Source organism: Pagrus pagrus, assembly GCF_965226575.1.
Source record: "Pagrus pagrus genome assembly, chromosome: 18".
NCBI classification, from domain to species: domain Eukaryota; kingdom Metazoa; phylum Chordata; class Actinopteri; order Spariformes; family Sparidae; genus Pagrus; species Pagrus pagrus.
This window is the reverse complement of record NC_140202.1, coordinates 13481914-13493344: the sequence shown is the minus strand read 5'-3', so window position 1 is coordinate 13493344 and position 11431 is coordinate 13481914. Positions and strand designations below refer to the sequence as shown.

General features: G+C 38.5%; 2 protein-coding genes across 4 annotated transcripts in view; one reads left to right on the top strand and one right to left on the bottom strand.

Annotated features, from left to right (window-relative positions):
* Window positions 1–1447: 1447 nt before the first annotated feature.
* On the bottom strand, window positions 1448–4683 carry colec11 (collectin sub-family member 11). 2 transcript variants are annotated; one of them, XM_084381187.1, is made up of 7 exons: window positions 4609–4683; window positions 3848–4009; window positions 3678–3749; window positions 3163–3234; window positions 3006–3059; window positions 2781–2876; window positions 1448–2367 (listed from the first exon to the last, which is right to left on the bottom strand). In XM_084381187.1, the coding sequence occupies exons 2-7, from the start codon at window positions 3978–3980 to the stop codon at window positions 1958–1960; spliced, it is 837 nt and encodes a 278-aa protein (XP_084237313.1). In that variant the 5' UTR covers window positions 3981–4009; window positions 4609–4683; the 3' UTR covers window positions 1448–1957. The 2 variants fall into 2 exon arrangements, with proteins under 2 accessions (XP_084237313.1, XP_084237314.1); XM_084381188.1 differs by having other exon boundaries at window positions 1448–2349.
* A 2606-nt stretch (window positions 4684–7289) lies between these two features.
* myo6b (myosin VIb) overlaps window positions 7290–11431 on the top strand; it is a 40804-nt gene continuing 36662 nt past the window's right edge. For both annotated transcript variants that reach the window (XM_084380701.1, XM_084380700.1), the window contains exon 1: window positions 7290–7417. The gene's annotated coding sequence lies outside the window, so the exon portion shown is untranslated. The remainder of the gene's footprint in view (window positions 7418–11431) is intronic.

The window sequence follows — 11431 nt, the reverse complement described above, 5'->3', positions numbered from 1 at the left end:
AATTTCCTCTTCTTAGAGGGACTCGATAGCATATCATCTCAGCTGGGATGCCCATCCTAAAAAAACAATAGCAGCCAGGGCTGTAAGACAACTTCTATTAATCACACAACTAAACCACAGAGGATTTACAAGATGAAAATGTCATATTGACCTAAAGTGTGCGCAATGTCTTCTTTTTGTCATGCGGCAAACATCATGCTGTCACATTGTCACCAAGTGTAATTAATTTATTATTATTTTAAATTCTCATGTGTTTAGACATTACATTATTTTTAAATAATAGTCATGTCACAGCTTAACTGTCAGTGTTAATTTAGCTGAGCACTTCATGCCAGTGTGTTTAGTCCGCAATATTTCATTTATTTCTTAAGATAGATTTCAACATTTTCACAAAACTAATAATACTACAGATACATGCCCCACAGTCAAATTAAAATAATATTCTTTTAAAAACACAAGTTAAAGTTTCTTGGTAATGTTTGTGATGTTGAATGAGATTACCCAAACAAGAGACTGTGTCTGTGTCAAGAAGAGAATCAGAAAGAAGCAGTGTGCGAGTTTCCTTTGTCACATTATCACATGAATCATTGTGCTCTGGTGGTTAAAGGGTCCATCTGGAGTTTTATTGTAAACAAAAAAAAGTTATGTTTACATTCAGTGTTTCTCAACAAAATGAATTGTATGTGTCCTTGAGGTCTAACTGATGTGTCCTAAAATGAGACGAGAATGTATGTATTGTACATAAAGTCACATCCTTTGGACCGACCCCAGTGTTTCACAAAGAAATCCGCAGTCCAGCAGCATTAAATAACTTAAACAAATTGTCAAATGGAGAGATGGGGAAGGTCTCATTTTTCTTGTCACGTTACAATCTGCTCAAATACTGTATGACTAATATAAACATGATAATACATGTAAATTCCTATAAAAAGTTACATAGAGCCCCTTTAACCAAAAAAAAAAATGGTAAAAAAAGTAAGTTAACTACTTGAATTATATATGTATTATGTATGAATGTAGTTGAACCACCACCAAGCTACTTAAAAATATAGCCAAACTACTAGTTTGATTACCCCCAGCACACCTTACAAACAGGAGCACAGCCTATTTTACTGAATAGATGTATTTGCAAGGAAGACACAGGTGTAGGTAAATAATAGAAATAGTGATGGCTGCTTCAATGTCAGGCTCCTGATATCGTGCATAGTGCCTCACTGTCACGTACCTTACAGTTAAATAGAGCAGAGACATCAGTGTTAACTGCATTTCCTTCTATGAATGGTCAGAACGTTACAGTGCAGTACAACTTTCATCCACTGGGTGGAGACTGTCTGCTGTATTTGATTCATCTGCTGCACTATATCAGCTCAGGGGCAGAAAATAATGCACAGACACTGTCTCTCTTTTTTAAATAATCAGTGGAAATTTATTTTACAACAACCGCCACATAACTTATAACATGAATATGAATACAGGATGAATATTGTATTCAATTTCTCTGATTAAAAGCACCCAACTGGAACCAAAATCTTCCTTTAATTTCATATTTCATGCACGTACTACAGCCTTCCACATTTGGCTTGTTTGTCTTGTTTGTTGATGGCACTGTTGCACATATTGCTCAGTGGATAGTTTGCATAACATAACATAAAAAGTCAATACATTGCCTGGCATGCTGTTTTGAAAGTAATCGCAGAGTATGAGATCAAGGGTGTACTTAAAATAAGTAAAAACCTCACTAAAGGACAACAAGTCTGAATGCTTTGTGAGTTAAGAAAATAAATAGCTTATGAGCTTATAGGATAAAGAAAAAGTAGAAAATATACTAGTTTGCACAACTTGCATGTCCTTTTGTCATCCTATTTACAGATAGAGGATAAAGCACAAACAACACATCTAACTTGTGTTCCATTACATCTATACATTCTTGAAGCAGTCTCTTTTGCAGAGGCTGAACTCAGACGCTGTCTTTGTCAAATTCACAAACAAAATACATGGTGGGGTGGCACGCCACATCTGTCCACTCCCCAGAGGCCACCATCTCAGCACAGTCCTCGTCATCATAGGCGTTGTTGGGCTCCCCTTTTCTCCACTTGCTGAAAGTGGTCATGGGAGAGAGATCCACGTAGGTGAACACGCCCTCACGTTGCAGGTCATGAATGCCGATGTAGACTCGGTTGAGGCCTGCTTCGGTTATGTACCCTGCAATGGCCGCATTGGCTCCCTCATCCTTGGGCATGGTCAGGTGCCCTCCCCTCGTCTGACAGTATGCCTCCGCATCGGTGTAGCGCTTCTCCTCCTTCACCAACAGATAGACCTTACTGTCTGTCTCTTTTATGCCAGCAACAGCTGCAGGGGAGGGCAGTGCTGAAAAATGAGCACTTGTATTTCTATAAATTTCACATTGACGTGCCCAGCATTTGCAGCTCTATAAGGATAACAGGTGAAGCAATAGCACAGATACAAGAACTGATGATACAGGAATCAAATGTTAACAATGTATGTTTCTGCAAAGTGTGGATATATTGAAACTTTAAATTTCATTATGTTCAGTTTGGCAGTAGTCTCCCCATGCTGTGTAGGCACCTCCTGACATGAAAATTGGCTCATATACATGTAATCTGAATGTGATATGACAGAAATGTCAACATGAGATGCATGGAACCTACAAATTTAATGTTTCCATGGTTTGCTGAAACGTAAAATGCCAACGTTTCATTCTGCCAACTGGGCTGCGAAACACACAAGTAGAATGAATGAAGAATGCTCTAAGATCATACCATTTTTAATGAACTTCAGCTCAGAGGAGAGCTGCGCCACAAGAATGTCCATTTCTCCAATCATCTTCCTGATTGGTGTGCACTCACATGGAACACCTGATAAGGCAAAAATGTGGGGGATTACCTCACGGCTGTCTTAATTAGTTCTCCAATTTCGCCAAATGTGTCCGTCTAATCCTGCGGTAATCTGTTTGACAAACTGAATAACATGGTTTAATATCTCACCTGGATCTCCATTAGGGCCCCTTGGACCAGGATCCCCCATGTCTCCTTTTACCCCTGTGATTTGAAATGTAATTATTCATAAGACATGAAATATACTTTACTTAGTTCATTCATGCACAGCTACATGTGAAGTACATTTCAAGTTTTTTTTAATTACCTTTCATTCCACTTGGGCCCACTTTTCCGTAACGTCCCATTATGCCTTTCTGGCCTTTAAGCCCAGGTTGACCTGAAAAGGAAAATATTTTAGTACAGTGCAGTCTACTTAAAAAAGCTGTTGACTCTCTTGTAAGACATTTTTTTTGCACCTTAAAGTCAATTAAAATTAAACGATCAACTATTTCCACATTAATTAGAATGCTGAGTCTGTGTAATCTCCGTTAAAAAGTATGTAAGCACCCTTCACTGCTCATTAAGGTCTTCAGTAAACACTTGTCCGCAGCAGTGGATTCTTCAAATCAGTTCTCCTCCAACCTCTCACCCAAATGTAAACACTTGGCCATCTCTGGACGGCCTGGCAGTGATGTAACAGCACATTATCAGCCCCAGCAATGTGATCTTTAACCCACTTCTTTTTTTTTTTTTACTTAAAAATGAGGAGGAGATGCAACAGTTTTTACTCGCATTGGGAAAGAAAAATATTCGACAGTTGTAAGTGCAATAACATTATACCAATCTCTCCAGGAGGGCCCAGTCTTCCTGGTCTCCCCGGTGTGCCTTTTTGTCCCTTCTCTCCTGGTTCTCCTTTTGCAGAAGAAGAAAAAGAGGAAAAACATTATTCAGATTCTATTTTGGTTTTCTTTGCATGGTCTATGTGTCAGAAACTAAGTAGAATGGCATGCCTTTGAGTCCAGGGACCAGGATCTGAACAGTGCACGACTCCTCTGCCAATTGCTCTCCATATGATGTCTGTAGTGTCAGTAAACTCAGCACAGACATTAGTATCATGGACAGCAACAGCTTCTCTCCTATCATCCTTTACATGGGCTGGTCGGTGGGCTACACTGGTAGATACAAACAGAGAGTAAAAGCATACAAATCATTTAACAAAATAACTAGAGAATGGCTGTGGAGATCTTCAAGATAATACTATATTTCACAATGGAAACAGACATCTCAGAAGTAAACGTTTGTTTCAGCAGTAAAACAGCAATGCGCCACCATAAACCCAGCATTACTTTCAGTTTGCAAGCGACTGAATTCCTGAGAGAGCACACCCTACTGCGATAAGCAAACATCCCATTTTAATGAGAACACATGTACAGTAACATTTGTTTCACACACATATACGCAAAATGAGCTTTTCAAAATACACGTTTTTTTTTCTTGGTAGTTGCAAAAACGCACACCACACGCTTAATAAAACAGATACAAGTTTAAGAAAGAAAGTAACTGTTTTAAACCAGTTGATACATATCTTCTAGATGAATTCATTCTGTAGATAAATAGCTTTGGATAGAAAAATAAAAACACATGCAGTCATATTTGTCTTTTTTGTTATAAACTTGGCAACACCTATACAAGAATCAATTTCAACCCCTGATAAAGAAAAGGTTATCGTGCGTTTAACAGTATAGTGCAATTTAAAATGTGGATGGCCTACCTGCAGAGCTATTTCCAGACAGGAGTAGAGAGGTATTGCCAGCTTGCAAAGACTTGCAGGAGCTTTGAACACTGGTGGTCCTACAGAAGCATTTCATGTTCCTCCGCAGGCACCACAGAATGTGTGTGTGATAGGACTTTCATAAACAGTTCACAGATAAAGTCCAAAGCAGCTGGGGCCCGACAGATAATTGGCTGGGAAAGTATAGTGATTGACAGCGGAGGGGCCGATGAATATACTGACTCATCTTCAAACCTTATCAGATATTTGGAAGGCAGGTTAATCTACAAAAAACAACACTGAAATAATTTCAAAACAGTCAAACATCATTCCATTTTATTGCATTTATTATTCACATTCATATAAACAAGTCACATAGCCTCCTATGCTCCACTACCTGTGTTTTCTTATTCTTCTCATTGTATTATTTTATCAATAATATATGATAACAATTTGTGTGACAGTGGCTAATGCATTTCAACATACAGTAGATGCTAAACAATGTGTGTGTGCCAGCTTTCTATGGTCTGTGTAATGTGATTACAAACAACTTACTTTGCATGATGTTTTAAAAAGTTACATAAAGTAACTGCAACATCCACCACGTTATGTGATTTATTTCAAATAAAAAATGCAGTGATGGAATGTAACTAAGTACTTTTACTCAATTACTGTCCTTAGGTACAATTTTGAGGTACTTGTGCTTGAGTATTTCCATTTTCTGCTCTTTTATACTCTTTCTCATCACTACATTTTGGAGGCTAATGTACTTTTTTTACTCCACTACATTTATTTTATTTTATAACAGAAGTTACTTTTTACAGAGGTTACTTTGCAGGTTGCATGCTGCATCAGTGCCTGAGTAGCACAGTTTTAAATTGATTTAATTTATCAGCAATCAGATTTTTAAAAAAACCCATCTGACAATAAATATAACTTTGGTACAATTAAATAATATAAATCTAAATATATACATAAAAGCACAGGTTTTAACTTTGCCAAGTTTAACAGTGGAATATGATAATCGTTCTCAAGAAGTCAAATTCATTATATATTTTGATTTTTTTATTTTTACTTTTATTGATACTATTATAATTATAATTCCTTAGTTGCAGTCTGATGAGTGTGTCCTTCAGGAACAATAAATGTGACACACACAGCACTACTGGTGCTTCTACCTTGAACATAACTGCATTTCTCACATTTTTTTTTCTTCTGTCATATGCCACAGGTGTTGCATCTATCATCATCATATTGTCTAAGCCACGACTGCAAGTGTTACATAATTGTGTGTCCAAGAGTGTATCCTTACTTTGCTTGTGTAGTATTTCCCCAGAGCATGCTGGTTCCTTGTGATGATCAGCTCTCCAGTGTGTCGCTCCTGTTCTTTTTTCCTCTTCTCTACAGTCCTTTAAGGTCCTTTAATTGGTTTGGGATTTGGCTTTAGATAAACAGAGCTGTGTGTCCTCTTTGTGGCCACCTGAGGGAGCCACTGTCCATGCAACTATACACTACTGGCTTGGATGTTCAATTTATTTCTCAACTGTTTTTTCTTCACAGTACATCAGTCAGAGTCACTGTGGCTTGTATAACACATGATCAAAATAAAAAGCAATATATTTTTTCAGGCTTTAAACAGACTTAATCCTCTGCTTATTTATATTGACCAGAATCAAAAGAGATAAACAAACATTTCCTTTCATAATTGTACTATAGTTGTTGATGTATTATAGGATCCCCAAATAAGATATGTCACCATTTCAATTGTTGCTTGACTTTGTTGCGTATTATTTAGGATGACTTTCAACTTGTGGACAAAGAATGTCATGCTGATGTTTACATGCTGTCATCTAGACTCAGTAATCAGATACGGTCCAATACAGGAGTATCAGATATCCTAATTAGATTTACAAACCCAATGGTGGCTTTCAATGGTGGATTAGGTGTCTCCTTCAAAAATCCCCCCAAAAGTTTTAGATTACCTGCCTCTTAAATATTCATGACTCTCAAGGCAGCATTTGCTGTCGCGTCAGTGTAGCCAGTAGAGCAGTTGTGTGTTCAGTTTATCCTCTGACTACATTTTTATGATTAAACAAACATGCTGCATGGTCCACGAGTAGTGAAATGAAATATTCCTCACAGTGGCATACAGAAAAATGCATTTAAAGTGTAATACATGGGTCCAAACTGTTACCAGAGAGATATTTGATATCTTTTGTTTGTTTGTTTTTTTACTCTATGTCACCCTATATTTAAAGGGGCATTATGTAGTTTCGGAGAAGGAATTCATACTCAGAATTGGTAATAATACAGACTCAGAAATATTTATGTTCCCCATAACTGAATAAACCAGCTGTTCTCAGATGTTACAACAACAGTAACATGCATACCTGTAAGGTGCTTTCAAATGTCACAGCAGTGTGTTCTCTGTTGCTGTGAGGGGAATAAAGACACATTTTAGATGTTAGATCTTTTTTAAGTAATTTAAATAATTAAAACAAAAAACAAACATTACTTTCCAAATGTCTTTTGTCTACTGCACAAAGACCACAACCAGCAGTAATAAAAAAAACAAAAATCTACCTGACACGGGACCTTACGAGCAGCACTTCAACGCACCTTCACTTGTGTACAGTCTGCGTGACGTCACCTGCACCGCCTGTCACCCATACAGCGCGCGGCTCCGTCCTGCTCTCCTGCCCCGGCGACAGACAGCGGCTGAAGTTGGACTACTGCAACTACACATCCGTATGAGGGGCTTAAAAGTCGTCATTGTTACGAACATTTGACTGTCTGAAGGAAACGAGTCGTAAGTGTCTTTTGTCTAACTTTGACATTTTCGTTAACGAGTAGCTAGTCGGACACAGCTCGAGGTACTTTGAATTATCTTTACAGTAGAAAGTGGATGGAGCGAGAGCAGCTACTGCGTATGCTAATCATCTAAATAAATAAATAACACTTGCTTGCATTAGTCTAGTTTAAGTTTTCTCCAACAGAGGTTTATTTATAAGGGACTTAGTACCGTTAGTCTTAGTTTAGAGACATTTAATTGAGGTTTTCTTTAAAAGTCACTGCAACAAAGGACATATTCTACCCATTCTCACCTGCATTGGATCTCAAAAGTAGCCTATAACTGTTGTCTCAATAGAAACTAATAGTTTTGCTATATTCATAGTATCCCAGATAGGCTACTATATAACCTGATGAACATGGTTGCTTAAGGTTTATTCATTTTTAAAAAAAATATTTGACTGTCCCACATCACAGCCAAGTCAACCCAGAAATCTACCATACCAATTTTTAAAAAAATAGTGTGACCGCTCCATCTACATCTCTCTTCATCCTGTTGGCCTGTTGTCGGTATCCAAAGTGTTTTCCATGTCCCCTTTTCGCCTGGTAGAGAACAGGAAACAAGAGGCAGGAAACAAGAGGCGTGTGTGTGTTTTTGTGTCCCGCTTCAACTTTGAGCCAGTGTCCCTTCATGCATGTGTGTTTTCCTCTCTGTGCACTGTATGTGTCTCTGTGCTCCGATTTGCACCATTTTGCAATTGATCACTGACTTTTAGTTGTCAGGCTCGGATCTCAGTAGAAGCGTCTCACCTCCCCGTCTGGATTAAGGTCAAACACTAAGAGGATTTAGGGCTGCAGAGTCAGTTACTCATGAGGGACTGGTTTGTGTTTTGTCAGTGATGCCTTTGCTTTGTGATGTTCACGTTTAGGCCAAAGGCCGTCTCCCTGAGTGATATACCAGATTGTTTGGGGGTTGTCTTTGAAAGTTGCATGAGAATCCCAAACCTCTTGGTACATTACAAAAGCCAGATAACATAGAAAAGATGTCATTGTTTTCAATATATCATGATGTGTGGTCATTTAGAATTTGTTTTGAACTTGAGTGTATTCCTGTGTAGTCATGCTGTAATTAAACTTGGATTGAAGTAGGAAACTGTGGAAAAGCTTTGTGGTTATCAGTGATCTAACTAAGACAGTCTTTAGGATCCCCCCTCCCCAGCCTTGATCTTACACTTGAAGGTTGAAGATAACAAACTGGGAAAGTAATCTTATCCTCTCTCCTTCTGGTGCTTTTCTTAAACTCCCAATTATGTTTGAACGTGGTTTAAATGCTGGGGTGTGTTGTGTCAATTCACTATAAACAACCCTCCCTACAGTTTGATAGTTAAATGAACACCAGTGCAAATTTGCATATGCCATCTATGTAGTGTACACAAGGCTTGTGTGAGTTACAGATAGTGTATGCCTGTTTCACTTTCCCTGCTCAAGTGAATGTTGTAGAATCAGATTTTTGTTGGCTTTTTTTGTTGGCTTTTTGAGTGAGTTTGCATCCTGTCAGTGTGAAGACAATTCATTGGCTCTGCTTTCTATAACCAAAGGTTAAAAAGCTTTTAGTATCTAATGCTGCATTCACATGCTCCCCGGATGGTCCCATTTCCTGAGTTGGGAAGTCAATCTTCCGCCTTCGGTGTGTTCATGTGCGTCATGTCGGAATGAGGGTGCAACATGGATGCCAAAAAGTAGTTGTATTGCATTTTATTGCTCAGTGTTTAAACAACAGCTTGACAGCTGTTTCCAGTATTTGAGTGACAAGGAAGAGCAAAGGAAACGATACAGTGACCATACAATACATAGATTTGGTGAAAGTTTCTTACCGTCAACCCAATGTTTACTTTCGTCCGCCATTCTTCAGCATCATATGACATCAACTCGGCAACTAAAATATGAACTTTGTCTGTTTTTAGTCTTCATGGCTTTCATCTTTTTTTGACTTACTTCTTGCAATAACCACATTATATGGACTTTAAGTCTGCTTGGTGGCAACACCAATGGTAAAACAACCATGTTGGTCCACCATCTACTCATTTATTCACTCAGCTCAACACAATTTTTTACGCATCAATCACAGTAGAATTCTTCTTACTGTTCATTTGTCACAAGGGTAGGCTACGGAAGCTGCACAGGACGACCACAACGATCCACATAAGTCAAAATATAGAGGAAGTCACACCAAATTTACAGCTATGTTTCTCAGCATTACAGTAAAATATACTCTCTAACTGTACTTGCCAGTTGTAAATTGCCTAAGAGTCTTTTCTGCTAGTTTGGGCCTTGATGGTAGGTCGGTCCTTTGATGTGTGAAATCATCATCTCTCTTGGCCGTTAACCCACATTGAGCACAGACTTATCTATTATAAACAAAGATTTTTTTCTCCAATAATAGATGTGCTACATAACGATAAACTGAGATAACAGCATGTCAGCTTGTAACTGTACTTTTTATCTCCATTTTATTGTTTGAGCCTTGTGTTACAAAGTCCTGACAGTGAATGAGTGACTGGAAATTACTCTGGAAAAAAAGCCATATATAGGTCGACTGACCAGAAATAACATGGATTTGATAATGAAGCAGTAAAAGTCTGCCTGCTCTGCTTTTAGCTAATCACTGTGACCAATAACATGCAAGGAACTCTCTTTTGATGAGTAAGAAAGAAATGGTCAACTGGTCTTGCAAATAATTTTTTGTCTAACACAACGGAATCAACTATTAAACTATTCTTGTCAACTGAGCTGTAGAAGTAATGTCAGTAATGTAACAAAATATGTGAAAAATGCAAGGTCATTGTTTTCTTGCCTCATCTAGGTCCAAAAGACAATAATGGAGATAGTCACTACAGGTTACTGTCTCCAGTCTCTGTCAAGGCTGGATCCACCATTATGCTGAGTTGATGTACCTGTTGAACTTTGAGTGGATGCATCAGCAGTTTCCACCACCCACCCTAGTCTATGGCGTTTGACATCAATCCCTGCAGCTAATAGGATAGTCAAGCATAGCGTCAGCACTTTTGCTTTGCTGTGGTCGTAGGATTAACTGTCAAGAAGCGTTGATGACATGCATGCGAAAATACAGATTGTCTGAAGATTCAGGCTGAGGTGATCCCCTTGGTTGTAGTCTGCATCTGTCCAAATGCTGTTGTCAAATACAGAGTACTGTCTTCCAATTTTAATATACAGCCAAATGTTTAAAGGTGTGCATTTTGTCACAAACAACGGCGCTTAAGATAGCCAGCCAGCTATATGCTCTTCTTGTCTAATGCTGCATTCCAGACAACTCAGAACTCGAACCTCCAACTAGGAAAAGTACATTGGAAAGACAGTCAAAGTCAGAATTTCTTCTTGTAAACTCGGGGCACATTTATTTACCCTGAAATAGGACATCACACATCAATAGCAGCACCCATGGGAAGGGGGTGGGCTATATTTGTAGACTACAGTACTGTATTTGTGTAAGGCTAGGCAAATGTAAAGTTCAGATATGTTGCCAAGTATGAAAGTGCTGTAAAACAAAATGTAAAATGGTGTTTGTTACCTAATTTGGCGTTATTTCGTTTATAATGCATGGAGGCAGCACTGCTGAGGGGCTCTGTTATGTGTACACATACAGTAATTTTTGGCGTCTTGCGCTAGGAACACTTTGAGGAAGTTTCAACTAGGGAATTACGACCTTCAACGTTATATGTAAGGCAGCATTAGACTTCCAAATTATGCCCAAATGGCTGTTGACTTACATAATACACACTCAGCAAGTGCACCTGAACAAAATGTCATAGTTTGATTGTGTTAGCTTGGTCTCTATGCAGGCCAAAACACTGTGAAAGAAATGAGATGCTGCAGACTGAATTGTTTTGGCTGGGCAGTTCACCATGTCAGGTCACTTCAGGTAGTGTTGTCCTCACAAGAGAGACAACCCCAGTCGTGTGCCAATAGAAAATCCTCTCTTACAAGATCAGTGTAGGAATAGCAGGTTAATGAA

Coding starts and splice junctions, on each gene's coding strand:
- colec11 (XM_084381187.1), bottom strand. CDS start 3,980: ATGATAGGAGAGAAGCTGTTGCTGTCCATGATACTAATGTCTGTGCTG. Junction 3,235..3,677: donor GGGCCCTCCTGGAGAGATTG/GTATAATGTTAT, acceptor TTTCCTTTTCAG/GTCAACCTGGGCTTAAAGGC. Junction 3,060..3,162: donor GGGCCCAAGTGGAATGAAAG/GTAATTAAAAAA, acceptor TTCAAATCACAG/GGGTAAAAGGAGACATGGGG.